The sequence below is a fragment of the Magallana gigas genome, chromosome 5 (genome assembly GCF_963853765.1).
Source record: "Magallana gigas chromosome 5, xbMagGiga1.1, whole genome shotgun sequence".
In the NCBI taxonomy this organism is placed as follows: Eukaryota; Metazoa; Mollusca; class Bivalvia; order Ostreida; family Ostreidae; genus Magallana; species Magallana gigas.
In genome coordinates, this window is record NC_088857.1 from 52,782,908 (window position 1) to 52,806,988 (window position 24,081).

Below are 24,081 nucleotides of genomic sequence, written 5' to 3' on the forward strand. Positions count from 1 at the left end.
GCACTTACTTACTAAACTTTACTTATCTTCCGCTTTCTGAATCTTACCATCACTTAACCAATCTGATTTACTGATTTCTGATAGGTTTTGCCTTATCAGCTCTGCAATCATTGGCCAATGCTTCCAATATTAAATCTAAAAACTGCATATGTCCACAGTTTCTATTGAACTACGAGAAAAGTAAGTATGGTTGTTTTTTTCTATTCAAAAGAAAATTGCAGTGTCCATTTACTTATACATTACCGAAAAAAGGGAAACTTTTATCGGAATATCTAAAGGGTATTGGACAAAAAATCTTTTATCGGAATATCCAAAGGGTATTGGAAAAAATTTGAATCTTCTCTCGATTTTACGATGAATCTATAAGAAGTGGACATTTTGAACCAATATTTGTTAAAACTTAAAATTATTTAAGGTGCTATGAAACACCTTCATGTCATTACGTAGTATGTATGGAAATAAACAGAAAAATAAGTTTTTTTCTTCTCACACAACCTAGACAAAATGTAATCATTTTATATTTATTGCTAAAACTATGATTTGTAGAATTGCTCGTAGACATGGTGCAGATGATAACAAACTAAGGATTCCAGGATGAATGTTCATTATTTGTCACTTACTTCAATTATTCTTGGGGTTCTTTTCATTTTGAACGTAAAGTTTGTAAATGGACAGCAAACAACCTCATATGGCGCAAGATCAGGTGATATCTGAAAATAAAAACATATGTTCTCTTTTTTAGAAATAGAAAATTTAAATGATATAAAATTGGTATGTGAAATTTCAAACAGTATTATCTTTTTCAACAAACGTTATAATTGCGCTTTACTCTTTTAAGTGTGTCCCACTTTGATTCTATATCCGAGACAGCTCCGTGTAGATTTTGGGAAAAAAGTAACATTCAGAGCAACAATCGAAGCCTCATTGGAATATCCCACCGATGGACGATGGCAAAAACTTCAAAATGGCGTCGTTATAAAAACTATAGACCCCTATGAAGAGAAATATCTAGACACCGATGCGCTGTCCACTCCTCAACTCGTGATAAACAATGTAGACTTTGATGACGTAGGAGATTACCGGCTCTACGTCAGAATCTCCGACCGTTCGTGCCCAAGTTACACTGTTACGCTGGATAAAGTCTACGGGAGTAATTATATAAAACATTCTCATATCATCGCATCAATAAATAATTTTAAACTTTTTATCATTATTTTTATAGTTTAATTCATTTTTATAGTTTAATTCATTACATTATTGTTATTCAAAAAGCATAGATGTATTAAAACACCAAAACTGTCGTGTTTGTCTAGGTGGATCATAATCTGTGTATTTGCATAAACATGTATAGTGCACATATCAAAGACGTTTGATCTGAACATAAACAGACTATATGTTCATTTTCTTTCCACTTTTTTATTGGAAGTATTTGAACAGTGTTTTATTTATTCGAACAGTATTGAATTACAATGCCAGATGTAACCAGGACAGGGAATGTGACGACAGAAAATATTTACGGTGTACAAACCAAAATTGTCTGTGTGACAGTTCGTATTATCCTTACAATCAAGAGTGTTTTCCAAGTAAGTAAAGAAATCTAGATTTATAATATTGTATGATCTACACATATTAAAAAAAAAGAACTTGATTCATAACGATGATAGATTGATAAATCTATAGATAGATAGATGAATGTATAGATAAATGGATAGACAGATTAATGGATATATAAGATAGATAGACTGTATATTTTAGATGAATAAATAAAAATATCTTAGTTGTAAAAAATCAATAATTAACAAATGGTAATACAAATTATTTACAGAGTCGAACCAACGTGCATCAATTTTCAATAGAAACATTAATGGGACTTCAATCCACTTTGAGTGGAGGCATCCGACCCATTCTGATCTGATACAGCATTACTCAGTTACTGTTAGTCACAACAACAGAACGTCTATAACCAGCTCACTGGTCAGCAAACAGACAAGCTTCACCTTCCAGTACGAGTTTGTACCTGGAAACAGATATTATCTCAGGGTTACCTCTCACGTACGAATCAACAATCCAAGCGAAACATTTACTGTTTACAGAGAGCACGACATAGTTTTAGGTATGAGTATATATTTTAAAGTTTGTATTCCATATACTAAAATATCTAATTCGGAATCATTGCGCATACATAATTCTTAAGCTTAATACAACAAATACATGAGTTTTAATACTTGTACTCCTAGTTCCCTTATCCCCTGGTCCTATTGATAGACACCATAGCAGTTTTCACCCAGAGAGATTACATCTTAAATGGGCAGTGCCAAAAAACAACACAAGGGTCGATACCTACTCAATATCTATCAGTGATCGGCATTCATCATATTCTGTCTCCTCGTCGTCCAATAATTTGGAAATAACCTCAAGGAGGTTCGAACCTGGCACAAATTACACGATAACACTCTACGCAAGAAGCTACGGGTATAGTGGTCCACGACACACGGAGGAGATTGCGACGCTGCGTGAGTATATTGCTTTAGTGTTAATATGTACGATATTTATACCAAATTCAATGGGTAACGGATGGTAATATGCCTGTCCGAATTACGCTACTAATGTATTTATTTACACATTTATGTTTGCATAACTATGTGGCCTTATTGTTTTTTGAAATTGTCAATCTGTTTATACACATAGGTACACCTTATATAACAATCACTCCTTCCGGTTGGCCTAACATACTTTATCTCTCGAATTTGGAGGTTAAATGTACAATAAGGAACAGTTCTGGTTTTCCTTCGACATTGGAAACAAAATGGCAGAGAAATAAAGTTGACTTCAACATATCAGATGCAATGTACACAGGCAGTTCTCTAGATTTGTTTAATCCCAAACTAGTTATTAATCGGATTGACTTTGATCGGGATGATGATATTTATTATCGATGTATGGCAAAGAACTCGGAGGGTTGGGGTTCAAGTGTTTCCGACATTCGTATTGATGTCAAAGGAAGTAAGTTTTTTAATATATCATATACATGTATAACCAGAAAATTACTCTCTAAAAGGAGTATCGGTGTGAAATGATATGAATGAATGTATATATATATATATATATATATATATATATATATATATATATATATATATATATATATATATATATATATATATATATATATATATATATACTTAAATAAATAAAACAGAATGCGACAGTCCAAATTAAATGAATTGTTTACTGTTAGCGCTAACATTAAACAATTTATTTAATTTGGACTGTCGCATTCTGTTTTATTTATTTAAGTATTTTTTCGTGTACCAAGGCTTTATTTATCTACATATATATATATATATATATATATATATATATATATATATATATATATATATATATATATATATATATATATACTTAATAAATAGTTTAAATAAAAGTTTTGATATAAGCCAAACGACAATTAAACTTTGTCGCCATCTTCAAACCAACAACAGATCTATCACATGTTAAATAAGACTTAATTTGAATGAATTGCCGCAAGGATTTGTTTCTTTTTCAGGCATAAAATTTATGAAATCATGCAATTACAGCAGGGAATGTTTATATACTGCTCCTTTAACATGCAGAGATAAACTGTGCTTATGCAAATCCAGCCAATATCATAAAAATGAAGTGTGTTACGGAAGTAAGTTAATTAATTCTTGTTTGTTTAGGTTGTTTGTTTGATAGGGTCTAAATCACTCGTAAAAACTTGAAGATATCAAAATATATCACAAGACTTAAAATTGAGTACATTTTGATGTTAAAGGGATTAAATCTTCTAATCAAAAGTCTTTTTGTGAGCGGGATTAATACCCATTTTAGATCTACATAACAATTTGTTAAACTTTAAATAAAAAGATATTGAAGGTAATGTATGTTTATAAAGGCTTTTTTACGCATTCTGCACTGACAATTATGAAATGAGTCATTACATAACTTTAAAATAATTAAGGAGGTTGGATAATGAACAAATTACCCTAAAACTTAAAAAAAATAGTATTTTGCCAATTATAATTTGGTGGAAAAAAATCCAAATATTTCAGCTTTCATATTGGATTATTTTTTCTATATTTTTATAAAGAGCTCTCTTTCTTAAGGAGATTGTCATAGTAAAAAAAATAGTTACGACCATCTAGCCCTCTTTAAATGAAACTCAAAATTAATCACCTTATTAGTAAGGTAAATTTTTTGCAATAATAATTTCTGATGTCTAGGATTAGAGCTTTAGCTACTTATAACAAGATCTTAGCACTGAAAATGAGAACAACTTATTTTCTCGCTTTCAATGCCTTTTCTAATTTTAAAAATCTAAATTATTGTTTTTTATTTGTGTTCAGGAAATGAATTACAGGCACAAAACACACGTAAAGAAAGTACAACATGTGATATTTCCATAACCTGGAACCATCCTTCTCGGAATGCAGACCTTGTGACCGGATACGAAGTTTACCTACAAGAGAAAACTGGGAACAGTTGGAAGTCGTCAGAAAGAATTTATGCCGGAAGCAACACGGAATTTACCTCACCATGCTCCCTTCAATCCGGACGCTTATACCAATTTTTCATTCGTTCTCAAATTGTACTCAGCAATCCAGCACAAGCTATATCAGTGGATTCATCATACTTAAATACTATCCTAGGTTCTTATATCGATATGTGATATTTTAAAAAATCTAAACATTTTAAATTCCACTGTAAAGTTTAACAAACATCACGCAGTATAAATGTTGTTGAAAGCCTTTCAATACGTCTCATAAGAAACTATGTTTTCCATCTGGGTAAATTGCAAATTCGACATGAATAAGACAAACACATATGTCCATCTTCATGCATGATGGTTTCCTGAAAAGGGACAAACATTTCATCAGTGTATTACAAGTCTTAGCGTTTTGAGCAGTGATTTTCATATATGTTTTGCATTGACTACTTTTATTTGGTATTAATTTTATCAATATTTTTCAGAACCTCGGAAACCTGGTGCAATAATAGAAAATCTAAGTAATTTTTCTGCTGATGGTCTTCATCTAAAATGGGAAGAAAGTGATGCTTTTGTCAACCGGTACCGGGTGAAAATTGAAAACAAGGAGCAAGAAACAATAGACAGTAAACCAGAAATAAAATGGAACAAACTTTTACTTCCGGTCACACTGTACAATGTAACAATAACGGCGATCAGTTATGGATTTACTACAAATCATTATCATAGTTATGGGAAAAGAGAAAGTGCTCCAGCTACTTACTGGATAATGACTGCTGAATGTAGGTTTTTATTTTAAAAAACGTGTTACTCAAAATACACTTTTCTTTTAAGAAGAAGAATACTAAATAGTAATCGGTATTAAACAACGTGACAAAATAAAAAGTTTAACGATTATCATATTTAGCACAATACTCGGGAAAGGCGTACATGTCGTACGGAGATGGTGACTACGTCATTACAGGTGATGACGTCACAAGTCCTGCTCTTCCATCACCCACTACAGTCTATGTAGGAGATGGATCTAACGACGGTTTTAATTATGTTGTCGTAAGTAATATTTCAATACATATTTCACGCATGCCATATAGGTTTATTTAAAAAAAATTGTGAGTTTAAATTAGAGAGCAATGCATAGAAAATTCGTACATTGTACCCCGGGTCAAAGGGTAATTTACTTTACAGTAATTGCTACTCCCATAAAATCAAAACCTGAAGGCATTTTATTGCTTGACATTTTCTCTCCGATTTTATATTCAATCATCATCAGCTGAACACGTCGAATGATGATTGATTTCAACATTTTGTAAATGAAAGGTGCCTACAAGTTTATGAAATTCATATAAAATACATGGTTACTGTCTTGAAAGATAAGCTATATTTGGGAGTGGGGTAAGAAAATGTGACAAGCCTCGTTTTTGACGTGAGTCCAAATATCGTCTATATTTCAAGACAGTTATTATGTATTTTGTTTATCCTGCAACATAATATCATATTTTACGCCTCATACCAGGTTTTTTTCGACTCATTTCGCTGCATAATCTTATCTTTAGTTAAAACCATGACGCAGTTGCGTAAACGAAGCAAGAAAGATGACGTCACAATGCATTTAACCGTTGGATAAATGTACAAGGCTATATTGGGGTATGACCGAATATAGCTTTGGTTTATTGGGTTACCTTTGTTCTGTTAATTACACCCCCTGCAAACGAAGTTTGGGGGATATACAGGAATCATTTTCTCCGTCTGTCCGTCCGTCCGTCTGTCCGTCTGTCTGTGCAAATTCATGTCCGGTCCATATTTTTCTTATGGAGAAACATTGGAACTTCTTACTTTATACAAAGATTGTTTATGACCGAAGGGTGTGTTCTGATCTTGACCCAAGGTCATTTGGGCAAGGTCAAGGTCACTGATAGAAAAAGTGCAAAATTCGTGTCCGGTCCATATCTTTCATATGGAGAAACATTGGAAGTTCTTACTTCACACAAAGATTGCTAATCACCAAAGGATGTGTCCTGACCTTGACCCAAGGTCAATTGAGGAAGTTCAAGGTCATTGTTTAAAAAATGCTTAATTCTTGTCTGTGTCATGTCTTGTATTGATGGAAAGAATCAGAAGCTAAAATTTGACACAAAGCTTGCTTGTCTCAGGCCACATATAATTATTTTTTAGATTCTCATCTCCGTCTTTCTGAAAATGGCCTGCCCCAATGTTTTGTTTTTTTTTGAAAAAAAAATATGTCAAAAAAATTTCATAACAAATCGGGCTCTGTATACCAATAATTCAAAATGTTTATATTAAATGGCTGCTTGACATGCGAGTTTTCGTTTGATTCGAGTCATGTTTGTTGACATAAGGATGCAACTGTTCTTATGCATTAACAGTTAACTTAAAATAAAATAGAATTAAAAGAATAAAAATTGGTTTGTGTACTCATATTAGCATTAACAGTTTTAAAAAAATAGAGCAATTGTTATTTATAGAAAATGGAAGGTGAAATAGATTCATCCATTATTTTCTATAATAGCAAAAATACATGCGTTATGAATTCATGCGGTATCAATTGTGAGCTTACTCACAGTACCTCTAGTTAAGGAATAAATTTATTATTTATTTGTTTTATACGATATAAAATGGTTTGGGGCAGTTTACGCTCATAAACCGCGAAGCGGTTTATAAAAAAGCGTAAACTGTTTCAAACCATTTTTTAATGTATCTATACTACTATATTAAAATAATAGACTCGAATTTTTGGGCTTTAAAACAAAAATATCGGAAAAGTACTGTCATTTGTTTCATATATTTTAAACATTATTGGCACCTGAAAATTAATACCAATTTGTTTTTTTTGTTTTTTTAATCAAGCTTTGCTAATTAATAATCAACGAAAATCCCTTTAAAAAATCCAGAAATCATATGGATTTTTCATATTTTAGAATCTTGCGCATGCGCGTTGCATTCACGTTAAATTACGGAGGGCTCTTTAGTTTTTGTTTCTGCAATATCACATTTGCATGGATAAATTCAGAAACAATAAAACAAATACATGTAAATTTTCATTGAAAATTTGTTATATATATATATATATATATATATATATATATATATATATATATATATATATATATATATATATATATATATATATATATTCTCTGTTTATCAAAGGAAATACGGGAGATAACTCTAACTCAGTGCATCTAATATAAAAATTCCCGATAGTTCCGAATGTTAACTCGAAGCGAGTGAAAAACGTTGCTGGAGAAAGTGTTGAATTCTTCATTAATATGAATTAAATTTATAGATGAAAGGTATTTTCAGCCTCAAAATGATTTATTTTGAATAATTTGTTTGTTATTTTTAATGCAGCTTCGTTATTTTTCTCCAATCTTTTGCTACATGACGGGTATATGGGAGGCATTTTTACTGTAGTATAGGCCTGTCCCGAGACACAGTTAGATTATTCTAAGTTAGCAGAGTGTAGTGAAATTTATAGCATTATTGAACGCTTTAAGCTTGGTTATGTAAATGTCAACAATACGGTGTGTCGTTGTATCTATTTTTTAAATGTCAGATATCATATACAATGTCAACCCGTACACGCACGAGTCAAAGTCTAGTAAAACAAATAAATATTGAATTTATTGCTTATAATTTAATCTTTTTACACTTCATTGTAGATAAAAACGGTCATTTGACCCTTAAAATGACGTGAAATTGTACGAAATTCAAACGTAACGTCAGGCTTAATGATACATTTTTGACGTTAGTTTTACTATGACGTAGGCAACAATCTTTATACGATATAAAATAATTTGTTAGCCAATCAGAAAGCGCGTTACAACCAGCATCAAATTATTGCAAAATAAAAAGAAAAAAAGCTACGTTGAATAGAATAGCCTATATATTTATAAAAATAACGCTAATTAGTTTGACAGATATACTCATTTATGTTGTTTGATATGTATTGGCGTTTGAAATGATATCTCAACGTAAAAGTGACATCTGAAAAACAAAACCAATGTATTGACATTTTGAGTACCAGATACTCTTATATTTATCAATTTCTTTTGGGAGGGGGTTATTTTAATTTTTTAAATCAGTTTTTTTTTCTTTACGATGTTTTTAAACAACATATCACTAGATCGGAACAAACGGAGTGATTGGACTTGGGGAACGTTTCAACAGTGAATCTATATTTTCCATGGACTCAAAACACGTAAAACAAAGACAAATTTTCTGTCCATTTTGGACCGATTTGGCCTCGAAAGATGATGAGGGCAAAGTATATTACAACACGTATAGAAGGTAATAATTCTTTTCAAGTAAGAAATAGAAATCATTGATTATCTCTTTGGTAATGTTACTTTTGCATCGCAAAACTTATAGGAATTAGATATGTCTATGTTTTTTTTTATCGTTTTAGAGGGAAAGAAGGAGAGCATATAGATTCAATGTTTATGGAGAAGGCTGATGGTATAGTAAAGAAACATTTTAAAGATATGAGAGATTTTAAAGCTACTTGGCTTGTAAAAGTCACCTGGGAGAACATGACTTTGTATGGTCATAAGGACCAGGTAAAAATGTGTTTTATTCAATAAACGTTATAATAATTGTGTAACTTTAAAGCTTGATGATTTAATTATCATATAAATTGCAATGGGTTGTTGTTTGTTTTATTTCATTTATTTTGATTCTCAATTATTGAATTAATTCCGCTGTTAAGATCAAATTATGCAGGAATTCAGTCTTAGTTCCAGCACTTACGTATTTTTAATTTTTGTGATCGGCTTCGGCCGATCACTGTTGTGTCCATATGAGGCATCCGGCAAATGCTTCCACGTGCGCACACATTCCGCTTGCATAAGTAGTTCTTATAAAAACTTGAAGTTTGGCTTGGTATTTATATAACATTTTACCCAGTTTTATTTCAATTCATTTACCTTAAGAGATGCAAACATACATGTACATAAAATACAGTTCGACCTGTTAATTCAAGAATGCACATTTTGTCTCACGCGTAAGAATTTCGATCGAAAGATTCATTCAGTAATGCAGTTGACCTCGATGAACTGACCTCAATCATAAGAAGATGCTCCATGAACTGACCTCGATCTATTGATGTTGCATAATAGGAGCTAGGAAGATGGCTCGATTTATAAACAAGGTTACGGTATAATGCGACCTCAATAGAAGTTATGATGACATTCAATGTTTTTCAGTCGCATTAAATTATTTTAATACAACTCTTTCTTTGTATACGCGTTAATGCTCTTTGAAGAGCCCTACTCAGTATTCTGAAGAAGAAGAAGATGCATTAACATTTAATAATTACGTTAAGAATATAAAACTAGACCAGGATATTACGAACGGCTTTCCCCAAATTTATTTCAAAATTAAATTTTTTGACGGTTTATAATGATGAAATTATGGTATACAGATTCAAAATATTCTATATTTTGTTAAAATACAGTACTTTTTTAATTATTTTACATCAAACTGATCATGTTGATTGCTTCTAGATATTAATATATCATTATTGACGATCATTCCTTTAAAAGGAATACTTGTCAACAATGATCTTATCTTTGTATATTTGTATTTTAGAAAATCACGTTCCAGAGTTTCCTTATAACCGATGGAGAGAACACATTCGCTGTAATGAATTACATCGACGTCAATTTAAAAACGATAAAAAACCTTCCAATTTCCATAGGATACAGATACAAAGATTTCTTTGTGAAAAATTCATTTACAAACCAAAAAAATTCATTTAAGATGAGCCTCGTTCCTGGAAATCGAGGTAAAAATACAAATCATTTGGTTTGAAGTCAACAACATTTGGTTCTTGTATATAAATATATGAACCATACATTAGACTGAAACTTAAAAAAATATTAAAGAAACGGATGTTACATTTAAAAAAAATGGATATGTTTAGATACATTATTTAGCATTTTTTCCGAGCAGATCATATTAAGGTATCCGACCCATATTAGGACATAATTATTCCAACCTTGAATATCAGTCTTGTATTAAATACTCTTAAACATGTATTAATTCAAAGAATTTTAGAGTAGAAAAATATTAACCGAGAGAAATTTCAATAGAGAGAAATTAAAAACTAAGCAGTAATTAATTAATGAAGATTGCATAAAGGTCTATGGGGACAAGCACATTTTTTAAATATAAAAAAGTAAATACTAAGAGTATCAAAAAATACTCTGGTGGAAAAATGTATTTGATCATTATGAATAGTAAAAACTATTTAAAACAAATTTTATACCATATAGATTTTTTTAGAATTGAATTTTATATATCAAAAGCAAAAGGGACACCTCTTCGATAACAGGAAAAGGTCAATTATTAGGACAAATTCCACTCTTACATACTGATACTTAAACATTAAAAGTATGTCAAAATATACTGAGTTTTAGGCCCATACATATATGTTATGCGTCCCAATTCAGTGAGAAAGGGCTATTATGGATCGGATACCCTAAATACCACACCAGCAAAATAAAGTCATGCTCGTAGTACAAACGTATATATTAACAATGGTAAAGTTAACACTGTAGCTTATACATTCTATATAATTATATATAACTCATTTACAGGAGAACGGGGCTTTTGGATTTATAAAATGACAGACGGAATAAAATCAAAAAGAGAGGAGAGAGAATGTTTCTTCTGGTACTCATACAACATTGAAAAACAGATTCATCACGGTTTGTCTCAGGTTCTCAATGGCATACGATGCCCATGCGATCCACGTCTGCTCAGGTTTGATCCACGTTACACCATCAACAGATTCGACAAGTCCAGGCGACTGTTGTGTTTTGCCTCACTTACACTAGGCACTAATGTAGTATGTAAAAAAAAATTCAAATTCATAAATCTTTGCGAAAGAGAGAAATGTGTTTAGGTCAATATAATAATCAACATTATTTTCCTTCGATAATTTACTATTCATATTTGTCTTTATTGTACAGGAATGTTGTTATGACATGTATGCTGATGTCAATGACCTGGGACCTCTTAGGCGAGCGCCGCCCTTTGCAGGAACGGTTCTGCAGTATAACCCATTCTTCCAAAGATATCAGTACACGAATTATGACCAAAAGCCGAAGGAGCTTTGTTGCAAAACTGGGCACTGTAACTGGTATTACGAAGTTCGTCCGATTCCACAGTGCTATTGGAGGTCACCTTTTCAACCAGGTTAATCTCTCTCTCTCTCTCTCTCTCTCTCTCTCTCTCTCTCTCTCTCTCTCTCTCTCTCTCTCTCTCAGGATTCAGCAAAATGCTTATTTAACAAAAATAACTAATTTATACATTGCAAATAAAGTCAGCGTCAGTAAATAAGTTTGTTAGATAATAATAAAATTCTATTATGTATGTGATACTTTGCAATTTGCAACCAGGAATTAATTTTGGTGATCCTCATATTACGACTCTTGATGGCTTTGACTACACGTTCAATGGATATGGAGAATATACTATGATTAAGATAAACACAAGCACTGCATCATTTAACTTACAAGCAAGGACAGAGTTAGCTACAAACGAAAACGGAACAACTATTAACGCAACCATTTTTAGTGCGTTTGCAGCAAAAGACCAAACGGGATCCACAGTACAGATTGAAATGTCACGCGACAAAAAGGGTAAATCATATTCATCATTTTTTATATGTATTTTGCACTACCGAAATATATACCCTTTGAAAGATTTTATATTACTTTTAAATTATGTGTTATAGATTCCAATGCGTGATTTTTTTACAGGAATGGTTATTATTGGCAATGGCATCGACCTTACAAATAGGTTTAAAAAAGCAAATTACACATTCCTAAATGAAAACCTAACAATTTACTGGGAAAATCGCACAATAGCAGCAACATTTCTGAAGTCTTGTAAGTAGTTTAAAAGCTCTTTTCATCTATTTTATGATCATATTTTCGTAATTGTGGTTTGTATCTCAGAATAAATGTTGCCCACTGAGTCGTCCTTATGCTCATTCCTGGACTGAAAGTTTTATCAAGCCTGATAACTTGTTCACATTTTTTTTCAGTGCACACCATGAAAATCAGCCTTGGAAAACGTTTTCTGATTTGCGAAACTCTGATTAATGAAATATACAAAGGAATGACAGCAGGTTTGATGGGGAATTTTGACGGCAACAAAACTAATGATTTTGTATTACCAAATGGAACCATGCTACCACAAAATGCAACGAACAGCGAAAAGAAGATATTCTACAACTTTGGACAACAATGTAAGTTTTTGTGATCTAAGAAAAGTTTAGAAGTCAACATTTGTATGTTTTTTTTTCTGAATATATCGTATGAAATTTATTTTTATAGGGTCCATAACCAAAGAATCATTATTTCAATATGGAGACGAATTATCCTACTTAAACTACTCACATCCCGAGTTTGTTCCAATGTTTACGGATGAAGTGGAAAAAGGACGATTGATCGAGGCTATACAGAAATGCGGATCGAATTCTTCAAAAGCCTGCATAGCTGACTATCTAGCCACCGGAGACATTTCTTTGGCAAAAGTTTCGGGGGATAAAGAACATGATTCTAAATTAGATATTGAAACAATAGGTATTTATCAATGTTATATTCTAAAAATAACCCTGGTATATATAAAAATCATTTCCACAAAAATGTTACATATTTAAAATAATCCTGTTATAATTTTTTGTAATAGAAAACGAAACACCACAGATTTCGGGAAATACAACGTTGTACGTCGAGGCGAATAAAGAAGTAGAATTGAAATTCAATGTGTCAGACGATGGCAAGGAAAAGCCAACGTTAAAGCTTTTGAAGAAACCAGATGATTTCTACCTAAACGATGAAACAAACACGGCAAGATGGACTCCTAAACAATCCAGTATACCTGAAATAAGGTATGGTCAATATAAAAAGAAAAACTAATTAGCTAGCATATATTTTGAATGAATTACATATCTAATACATGTTGTCTTCATAGCATTGTAGCCATTGACGGTCAAGGGGCACAATCATCTGCTCTAGAGTTTAACATTGTGCAATGTGATGGATGTGGTATCCACGGAGAGTGTGACTTTGACAGCACAGTTGCAATAAGTGACCTAGCAAAGAGGGCTAGATGCAATTGTCAAACAGGATTTTCAGGTATCACAGTTAAATCCAAACATTCCAGCCCATTGATCAGGTTTATAGAGAATTCACTCAGTAACTGTTTTTTTCTATCTTTTTTAAACAGGTGATAAGTGTGATATTGACACAGATGGCTGCTCACAAAACCCTTGTCCACTAGATAGAAACTGCACAGACCTTCCACCCGAGGAAGAAACCATGTTTGGTCGAGGATATAACTGCTCGAGTTGTCCCCTTGGATATAAGGATGTTGAAAATAAATGTCAAGGTTTGAACATCATTTAACATTTAAAAAAAAAACGTATTATTGATTTGATGTTTTGGCAAGAACAATGGTTTTACAGAAAATCAAAATTTGATTCTAGATATTGACGAGTGTGAATCAAATGACAATTCCTGTGATAACTCTAAAGAAACTTGCGAGAACTCTGATGGTAGTTATATATGTAACTGTGTCGGCGGGTACCGGAAACTAAACCAACAATGCAATGGTAAGAATTGAAGAATGGTAAGAATGTTATATCTAGCTGAATGAAAGAAACAAATATCGATGGAGTCTATATTCAAACTCTTGAATGATAGTACGTATTTTATATATAGTTCTTCATGTTATGTTCACATTTATTATGATTAAATAGATATAGATGAATGCCTTGAGAAACGGTCTGGTTGTGAACAGCTCTGTCAAAACACCCCCGGATCTTTCTCGTGTTCCTGTCTCCCTGGATTTGGGTTGAACGCAGATAAAACAACTTGCAGTCAAACAGGTTCTTTTCAAATTTGCTATATTTGAGTTATTAATAGAGATTAATATTTTCAGATTGCTTTATCCTTTTTCAAAATGATATGTTTCAAAATACATAATATTTTATATAAATTTCAGATGCTGATATCTGTAAGAATTTTGAGAAAAAATGTGAATACTCATGCAGTAAAATAGACGGAGTGACCCAATGCATTTGCCCTTCCGGTTACACATTAACTGCCAATGGAATCAACTGTACAGGTCAATAACATATTTCACATTTTTTAAAACAAAAAGATTGTGTAACTAAAATATCACACACCGGTATATAATTAGAATTATGTGCGTGATAGGTTTTCATACGTACTCGAATAGGTTTCGGGTCACGTGATCAGGTAAAATAAGTAGTAGGACCATGCGATTGCGTGGCACTCTAAGCTCGCTTGCTAGTTGTGATCTAAGGTAAAATGGCAGATAATATGGAATGCACTGATTTGGGGCTGACAGATAATTGGTAATATGTGTTTATGTATAAAATAAATTAAATGCTATCGAGCAGCGAACCTATGTAATACTTATTGTTTTTATTCATTTAGTGCTTTATTGTTTTATATTCGGACGAACGTAGTAAGGGAGAATATAATGAAAAACTTCATGACGAAATTCATCCGGAAACAGTTGTGACCACACATAACATTATTTCGGGATGAATTTAAAAGTGTTGGATATTTTTGTTACCCCTTTTCAAAATTTGATTTTCATTAACGATGTCAATGAAATTTACAGATATTGATGAATGCAGTCTGGCTACGACTCCATGTGACCAGGAATGTACCAACCTTAACGGATCATTCCAATGTACTTGTCGTCCTGGATACTCTCTTGAGGAGGACAAAACAACGTGCTCCAGTATGTCTTCTGATTTTTTAGTTAATGTTAGGTTATATTCTTTTTCTAGCCATGACAGTGCATAAGGCGGGAGTTTATTTTCGGTTACCATGGTGCTAAGCAGATGAGAGTCATTTACTCCCCTTGGATGGAACACCAGTCTATGGCAGTTTAAATCCCAGCATAAGCCAGTACCCAAGCTGGACTGATACAATAAAAATAAAGTGCCTTTTCTTCTTGCACATCAAGTGACCACAGGTTTGAACAAGCAAGCTTTGGTTTACTGGCCTAAGTTCTATGACCACTGGGCCATGAACTCCACGTTATGTTTTTAGGTGGAATAAAAAAACACACATTTATTAGTTTTGTTTGTCATTATTGTTAAGTAAAGTTTATGTCCTATGACGTTTCTGATTACTTTAAAAATACAGTATATAATATATTTTTATCTGTATGTTTAAATAATATTTTTAAGACCTCTATTTTGTTCATAGAAAAATGAAAACTATTACATGTATTGTGCTGCAACATATTCTAATAATGATAGTGGTACCGGTTTTCGTCACATTGTATTGCAGGGTGTGAGTTGCCAAATTACGGAGTAAACTGTAGCCAGGTGTGTGAATGTGGCCCAGGTGTTGACAGGTGTGATTCCGTCAGTGGATGTGTCTGCCTGTCGGGGTGGACCGGGAAGAACTGTGACGAAGATATTGACGAGTGTCAGGAAAATCCCAATATATGTGGCATACAGAGGGTCTGTGTCAACAACGAGGGGTCCTATCGTTGTGTTTGTGGAGAAGGATTGCAACTTGTTGAGAATACCTGTGAAGGTGTCTTTTTCTCTAACTGATGACCTTCCAATTTCTAAAACTTTACACATAATAAAAATGATAAAATAAAAGTCGATTAACTTAAATATAAATCCTTATGTATCGATTTTGTTAAATATGTCTTAAATAACAGATTAAACCTTAACGATCTCCGATCCTCGGTGATGTTCTATAGCTATAAATAATCCTGACTTTTTTAAATTCGTACCATAAATCTGCCTTTTATTTAAAAAAAAAAAATAATAAGTCGTTAACTGTTAATATTACGCTAAGCTATTTAACACTTTTATGATGAAAAAAAAATACTTTGAGGCTGAGGATCGGAGAACCTTCAAAAGAGAATGAAGATAATAATTATTTTTCTATCATATGAAAAGATATCGATGAGTGCGGAGATGATGCCTTGAATAACTGTCCCCAAGAGACCACAGAGTGTGTGAATTCGTTCGGTAACTACAGTTGTGAGTGCAAACCAGGATTCCAAGGGCAGGGTTCACACTGTAAAGGTAATACTTTAACGATGCTATATAGAAAATTCAGTGTTTGTATACTAACCTTGATAAACATATTTCGTTATTTCAACATATTTCCGATCTATCACTCAATATCATTGTATGTCAATTTATTAAATAGATATAGACGAATGCCACCTTGGTATACATAAATGTTCCCAAGCCTGCCAAAATTTGCCTGGCAGTTACAATTGTCTGTGTTATTATGGATTTCTTCTGAAAGAAGATCGTATTACCTGTGAAATAGGTATTTAACCATTGTTTAATTTAACAATTTGTAATTTTTATGTGTAAATGGGAACTCTGTTTTCATCGCGTATGAATTAATATAAAACGTAACGCTGGATAAGACTATTTCATATTTATAAACACTTATCCTTCTTAAATGTTTGACTTGTTAACTAGACAAAAACTCCTGCTCTTCGTATCCAAACCTGAACTGTACGTATGGGTGTAAGAAGATCAACGACAATAAAGGAGTGTGTTTCTGTGAGAGTGGCTACGAAGTTCAAAGCGACGGGTCCTGTATAGGTATCATTTTTTCAATAAGTTTAATTTCATTGTTCCTAAAAAAGTATAAAAAATAATTCGTTATATATGAGATATTTAATGTCCCTAATCACTAAAACATATTAATTTTTAAATGAAGTATTTTTTTCATGTTTTTTCATGTTTAGAAACTTGTTTCAAAATTTCATTAGTAAATCAAAACCATACCTTATTGAACTTAGTGAAAAACTTTATATTTCTATAAATTTGATCAATTAAATCCGAATGAAAACTTAATTTTGAGTAAAACTTTTATTGAACTGAGAAATATTTGATTAAATCGTACATGCATTTGATTATAGACGTAAACGAATGCCTTAATACATCAACTTGTGACTATAACTGTACCAATAAGAAAGGTTCGTTTACTTGTTCATGCGATGTTGGATACCGACTGGGAAACGATGGCAAGAGTTGTACAGGTAAAAATTATGTTAATTCATTTTATTGTTAAACTAGCGCAGGATTTTCTTCATAATATTGAGTGATATATTTTATTGTTTTAAATGATTGTATAAACGGGCACTCAAACTTAATATTCTTTGATATGCAACATTCAGTATGTAACCCGGGGTTTTACGGAGAAAACTGTGAGACACAATGCAGATGTGGGCGAGGATCCAAGGAGTGTAACAACATCAAGGGGTGTGTCTGTAGTTCCGGTTGGAGGGGAGAGACGTGTGAGGAAGACATCAACGAGTGTAACAGCAGTCCGTGTACAGGGGAACACGAGGTCTGCCTCAACACACCAGGGTCCTTCCGGTGTAATTGTGTCCTAGGGTTCAAAAACAGTTCACGAAATTGTGAAGGTGTGTATGATAATACTTGGCTCTCATTAAAGAAAGAAATAAAGCACAGATGTATTTGATACTTTTTTAATAAGTTGTTTATGCCAATTGTTGAGTTGTAAAATGAATTGTTTGTCGTAAAATATTTCGAAATAAATTGAGAATGTTTATCTTTCTTAGGACCTCACGCTTTATCGTATAATTTCATACCAAATTTGTCTTCAATTTCATTTATCTTTTTTCTTTTTATGTAGATATTGATGAGTGTCAAGAACCACACATATGCCACCAGCTATGTAGTAATACAAACGGCAGTTACTTGTGTGGGTGTAAAGCTGGGTATGAACTGATTAATTCCAAGGACTGTGTTGATATTGATGAATGCGCTAAAGCTCGGTGCAGTAAATGTTCCAACTGGCCTGGAAGCTTCAAGTGTTCATGCAGTGACGGTTACCGATTGAACGCCACGACACTGAGAGATTGCGAGAGTGTGTAACGTTTATATGTTGAGCGAAATATATTATTACAATATGACACAAAATGTAAAAGAAGCAAATGTTTGAATATAAAGGACTTTACTTTTTACATTTATGTACCCCCCTTTCAAAGATAGAAGGGCATATCGCTATGTCTGTCGGTTGGTTGGTCGGTCCACCAACAGTTTCCGTTTATTTCTCTCGCCAAGGTTGGACATGCTGCAATAAAATTTAGTATTCATATTTATCATAAGGATATCTAGGTCAATGTCTGTTTTTGGTACTATCGAGCAGTTTTTGACAAAGTTCTGCACCTTGCACTGAAACAAATTCCGATTATTTGCAATTTTTCTTTCTTTTTTTTTCTTCGCATAAGTTGCACATAGTGAAATAAAATGTGTTATGTAAAATATCTTAGTCAAACTATGTTTTGGGTACGATAGAGCAATTTGTGACAGAGTTATGCCCCTTGGGATTAGAAAAATTCCAATTATTTGTTTTACGTTCATTACCTATGCAAAAAAGCCTGCACAAATTAATTACCGATATATCTTGAAAACAAAGAACGTGAGACAAAGAAGACTATTTATTGAATGCTCTTGATTTGAGTTACATGGGATTAATGTCAACAGTTCGTTAACTTGGACATATCATACTTGACAGGTTGATGCATCTCAGAAAGTAACGGTAGATGACCATGATCAATTTCATTTACATGCATACCACCCTAATGTAAACTGCCCATAAAAAATTTGTGCACCTTATAATGTATGTCAAAGAGAAGGGGACATTAGTCTTTCACAAAATCTCTTGTTTAGTTGTATTTACGAGCTTCTGTTTAATTCAATGTAGATTCAATGTGTCTGTGAAAAATATTAAAACAAATTACCTAAAAGTATTGTGCATCATCATGTTGATGAAATATTCAAACATTGCAGAACAAAATGCTAACTTGGTTGTTCGAGTGGAAATAAGAATGTTGCGATAATTTTACATTTTATTGCTTGATTTATATAATGTGTTTAAATTTTTATACTCATCCTCAAAATTTGAATCTTTCACTAGATATTGACGAATGTCACGAAAACACCCACAACTGTTCCCTGAACGCCACATGTACTGATACAGACGGGAGCTTCAGGTGTAGCTGTCATATAGGAACGTACGGAGACGGCTACGATTGTACAGGTTGTGTATTTTAATTTGACATTTCGTATTACATGTATGTTTATGTATATAAAGGCTTTGAAATACCACGCTTTAAGTAGCACTAGCAATTTGAGTTACTCATTGTCTTCCATGTATCAGTTAAAAGAGCGTTGATTTCTAAACCGAAGTGCTTTGAATATAAACCAATTTTTTTTTCATTGGTATTGGGTAAAAGTATCAAAGATACGATTGTTCAATAACGAAAATGATTTGCATTTAAAGTTGTTTTATCGATCACTGTAATTTCAACATGTTGTTTATTTTTCAGTCTGTCCTCCGTTTACCTATGGCGAGCAATGTTTTGAAGACTGTAAATGTGAAAAGAACAATAGTGACACATGTGACGCTGTTACCGGTAGTTGTCACTGTAAGACAGGATGGACCGGTGATACCTGTTCACAGGACGTGGACGAGTGTGAGGAGGGAATTAGAACGTGTAACACAAGTCTACATCAGGTCTGTGTCAACGACCCGGGCTCATCTCACTGCCAATGTCTTTACGGAGGAAACAATCTCACAAGCTGTATTCGTATGTACTTTTAGAAAGTCAATTTTTATTTATCTTATACAAATGTCCGTTTCGGATTATTTTGAATAAATGTATATCTTTATTAAGTAATAGTGAATCTTGAATAATATTGATGTTTACAGGTCCGCAACCACCGATTCATATCAGTAAGTAAACGAGTGGCGTACATATAATTATTCAATATATTTCTCACCACTTTTCTTAGCAATGATTACGAAAAAAGTAAAAGAAAACAAAAACTAATTTTTAATCGTATTCTGTATAGATGCGACAGATGTCAAAGTGAAAGTGGAGATAAGATTTGGCGTAAATGCTTCAAGAGAAGACTTCTTACAAAATAGTACAAAATGGCGAGGCGACATCGAAAAGACGGTAAACATTGACTATGAGGTGTATCAGATATAAAAACTGCCATTAAAAACAAGTTCTGTTAATGAAAACGTATATTTGTCAACAATTTTCATTTTAAAAACAGATAACGGAATTCCACAAAGGTTTTCCAGGATTTTCAACTCTCCGCGTGTTGTCAATTAGGTAAATATGTTGCTTTTTTCATTAGAGGAGATCGGAAGGTTAATTAATACACTATACAAAAGTAAAAATATTGAAAAAGTTGTTTAAGGTATTGTTGAATTGGGTTTGTTTAATATTGCTGTTCCCTTGGTAGATTAGGAAGTATTTTTGTGGACTATGAAATCGTAGGAGTCAAAACGAAATCGAACAAAATCAAGTTTGAAGTTGGCGTGGCAAACAGTATGTTGAAAATTCTAAAGGGGGAACACAACTTTAAGATTTTGCAGCAAGAAGCTCGTGTCATCGGAATAACTATGGTGGATAATAATGGATCATCAACTAGTGAGCAATCCAAATTCAATCCTTCAAATATTATTTAATAAGAGGTTCAATTCCGCCTTTTCATGGTAATGAGTTTTGCGTTTAATCGTGTTGTAATCCCACTAAAGTATGGTTAATTGTTTCCTTATACTGTAGCTTTTACAACCACTCCGTCGCCTTGTAATTTGCTGAATACATTTTACGAATGTCCTTCTGGGTACCACTGTAAAGACTCTTCAAACGAGGCAGAGTGTGTGTAAGTATTGTAGATTGAAAATGGGGTTGATTTTTTTTGTTGCTTTTCGTTACTTTCATTGTCTTTTAAGCATACATATGGGTATAGTCCACTAATGCATTTTCCGTAGGCGGCAATGTTAATGATAGGGTACATAGCCCCGGTCCTTTTTTCGTTTAGCAACGAGGGACCTCTTGAATGAAATGTCATCAAATTGTCTCTCTCCTGTAAAAATTTCGTAGCGTAAAGTCAGGTCGTTCTCCGGCAAATTTCGTCTGTATTGAAAAAATGAAAGTAAAATTAGAGAATTTCACAGTTTTGGAAAGGGTGTACATCAAACAATATCAATTCTTTCCTTCAAATGATAACTCAATTTTGACACTTGCTTTTAAAATTGCAAATCCATGTGTCAAGCATTCTGATTTTAAATGTCCCAACAAATGTATAAATACTACTCCGTGTGATGGTTTTAATTACGAAACGGGTCTAGATAAGGCTTGGTCTCGAAAATAGTCGTCAAAAGCCAGTTTATCTTCAGTAAATCGCGAAATAAAGTCGTCACAAATAAAAATTGGTTTATAGTAATACACAAGGCACAGATCACCACCATCTTGATTTCTTTAAAACTATCACATCAGTTTACGTATAAAACTCAATAATATTTTTCATCCACTCCGTCTTGCTTGTCGGTCATTTAATATTTTGGTTTCTACCAAGTCACCTAAAACACTCCGATGCTTAATTAATTTATGAAAATTGTCCCTTATTCTGTCGCTACTGCTTCAATTGTAAAAAGAATACCGGGGTTTACATCTCTATGTATATGACATTCCCCTGCATCGTGTGTTACTGTTAATATTTCACTTTATAACATGTTTATATAAATTTTGTGTGCTGAACGTTATATTTGAATTTTTGTATTGCCGACTTCTATGATTTTTATTTGTATGTTGATTTTAAACTCGACGCCTTTTGATTATCAGTATTGGTGCTACATATATATAGAATTAATTACTCAAAGTATGTCGCAAAAATGTAAACTTCCGTCCTCCCTTTAGCCATTTATCGCATATCAGGGGTGGTTCTTTTTATTAATGACAGATGTTATGCGCTATTTTAATTAATTCGGTAGTTAACTTAAATGCCGATCAGAAGAAAAGAGAGTAGCAAAATTATTTTACCAATGAGTTCTAAGCAAAATCACAACTGATTTGACTTTCCATTATAAATTTAGGATGGTGGCGATATGTACCTGGTGTATAGCTAAATAGAGGAATAAATTTGCACTGTATAAGTAATACATGAAATGTCACATGCCCATGATTTAGATAACCGTGAGAGTTCTGTTTGTGCCATCATTTCTTAGAAACGGATCTTTGAATTTTATTACCTTTATTAGTTGAAATAAAACTAAAATCAAATTAAAATTTAGATAAATCTTATCATAATACATCTTGTGCACAAAATTTAGTCTTATGTTTAGATTTTTTAAAACTATTTTTCTTCCTTTTTACAGATTGGATGACTCTTCCGGTAAATAGTTAATTTGTTGTTCCATTATTCACTGAACAATTTATTCATGATATTTAGAAATATTTCATCCATTTTTTAATTGACATTAATTTTTGCCATATCTTAAAAATTGCTGTTCTCGTTCAGATCTCGTTATCATCATAATCTCGGTTGGAGTGGGCGTTCCCCTTTTGATAGCGGCAATTGTGATTATCATTCTGTGGAAGCGGTACCAGAGGAAGGCTCGGAAACTCAAAGACAAATCCGGCCACGAGTTAGTAACCTATCAATAATACAAACAGTCTTATATGAATAGACTCATACCGCAGAAAAATATGCAAGAATATTAAAACAAAAAATTAAAAGAAAATAAAACCTATTTAGTCTACGAATTGCTCAAACCTCAGGATGACATTATGTCTACCAGTGTAATAAATAAAAGATTTTTTCTGAAAGTACGGTAGAGCTGTAGACTTAACGAATATATAATAAAAATAAACTGGCAGGTCATTTTATTATTTGAATGTATGCCAAAACAACAGTATGTAGATAGTGTATATACTCGTTACAGCGAAAAGCTCCCTGTGATGCTCGCAGGGAAGATTCCACGACCCAAACACTCACCTTCAAGTGAATATGACTTCATAGACTCACAATCAATGTATGATAGCCGCTACACTGATATGGGTAAGAACAATTTAATAGTTACATAAAAAGGTATGTACTTTGTATGGAGCTGTCGTTAAACATTTCAAGAAAAAATAAAGGTAAAAGAACTTGTAACTAATCAATTGCATGATCGATGTAACATTTTTCATACAATAGTTCCGGTGTTTATATTTTCACCCATACAACTATATTACATTAGTAAGGATACAGAAGGAAAGGGCATCCTAAAAATGAATTTTGAAATTTAAAGAGGTTTCACCCAGGGATGTGGTCGATTACTTTCGAAAGTAATTGATTAAACTAGAATTACTTTGGGGTTTAAACGTTATCGATTACAAGCTGATTACATATTATTTTAGAAGTAATCAATTACATTATATAATTTTCCCTTCTTTTAATCATGAGTACTTATGATTACTTTTGGTTACATTACCAGTATTAAGTGGGCCTTTTCTCTGGTTTTTATCTTGAGTTTAGATGTTTAATGTTATGGAAAGAAAATGCATTTTCGACACTAGTATCCATTCTGAAATTATTATCACTTTAGCATCATTTACCATCTTTTTGATTTGCGTAAATATCTCTGTGATCTAAAGAGAAAAGGACATTATTTATCCACCAAATAAGACACAATTTTAATTAA

At 32.7% G+C, this 24,081-nt stretch overlaps 1 protein-coding gene across 2 annotated transcripts in view; it reads left to right on the forward strand.

Annotated features, from left to right (window-relative positions):
* Positions 1–552: 552 nt before the first annotated feature.
* Positions 553–24,081, forward strand: part of LOC105320587 (uncharacterized) — an 87,257-nt gene continuing 63,728 nt past the window's right edge. Inside the window, exons 1-43 of one of the 2 annotated variants that reach the window (XM_034447187.2) lie at positions 553–703; positions 839–1,150; positions 1,458–1,583; positions 1,826–2,113; positions 2,238–2,513; positions 2,689–3,003; positions 3,551–3,676; positions 4,371–4,673; positions 4,996–5,292; positions 5,418–5,560; positions 8,655–8,818; positions 8,937–9,087; positions 10,118–10,313; positions 11,128–11,378; positions 11,503–11,728; positions 11,932–12,174; positions 12,295–12,423; positions 12,582–12,785; positions 12,874–13,122; positions 13,229–13,430; positions 13,514–13,677; positions 13,769–13,930; positions 14,028–14,153; positions 14,301–14,429; positions 14,546–14,668; positions 15,194–15,316; positions 15,874–16,125; positions 16,503–16,631; positions 16,759–16,884; positions 17,043–17,168; positions 17,489–17,608; positions 17,747–17,995; positions 18,229–18,462; positions 19,516–19,638; positions 19,928–20,188; positions 20,311–20,334; positions 20,454–20,560; positions 20,664–20,722; positions 20,856–21,043; positions 21,179–21,278; positions 22,774–22,790; positions 22,917–23,043; positions 23,341–23,456. In XM_034447187.2, the coding sequence (XP_034303078.2) occupies positions 595–703; positions 839–1,150; positions 1,458–1,583; positions 1,826–2,113; positions 2,238–2,513; positions 2,689–3,003; positions 3,551–3,676; positions 4,371–4,673; positions 4,996–5,292; positions 5,418–5,560; positions 8,655–8,818; positions 8,937–9,087; positions 10,118–10,313; positions 11,128–11,378; positions 11,503–11,728; positions 11,932–12,174; positions 12,295–12,423; positions 12,582–12,785; positions 12,874–13,122; positions 13,229–13,430; positions 13,514–13,677; positions 13,769–13,930; positions 14,028–14,153; positions 14,301–14,429; positions 14,546–14,668; positions 15,194–15,316; positions 15,874–16,125; positions 16,503–16,631; positions 16,759–16,884; positions 17,043–17,168; positions 17,489–17,608; positions 17,747–17,995; positions 18,229–18,462; positions 19,516–19,638; positions 19,928–20,188; positions 20,311–20,334; positions 20,454–20,560; positions 20,664–20,722; positions 20,856–21,043; positions 21,179–21,278; positions 22,774–22,790; positions 22,917–23,043; positions 23,341–23,456 (7,495 nt within the window). In that variant the 5' untranslated portion in view covers positions 553–594. The remainder of the gene's footprint in view (positions 704–838; positions 1,151–1,457; positions 1,584–1,825; positions 2,114–2,237; positions 2,514–2,688; positions 3,004–3,550; positions 3,677–4,370; positions 4,674–4,995; positions 5,293–5,417; positions 5,561–8,654; positions 8,819–8,936; positions 9,088–10,117; positions 10,314–11,127; positions 11,379–11,502; positions 11,729–11,931; positions 12,175–12,294; positions 12,424–12,581; positions 12,786–12,873; positions 13,123–13,228; positions 13,431–13,513; positions 13,678–13,768; positions 13,931–14,027; positions 14,154–14,300; positions 14,430–14,545; positions 14,669–15,193; positions 15,317–15,873; positions 16,126–16,502; positions 16,632–16,758; positions 16,885–17,042; positions 17,169–17,488; positions 17,609–17,746; positions 17,996–18,228; positions 18,463–19,515; positions 19,639–19,927; positions 20,189–20,310; positions 20,335–20,453; positions 20,561–20,663; positions 20,723–20,855; positions 21,044–21,178; positions 21,279–22,773; positions 22,791–22,916; positions 23,044–23,340; positions 23,457–24,081) is intronic. The other variant, XM_066086388.1, reaches the window with a different exon arrangement.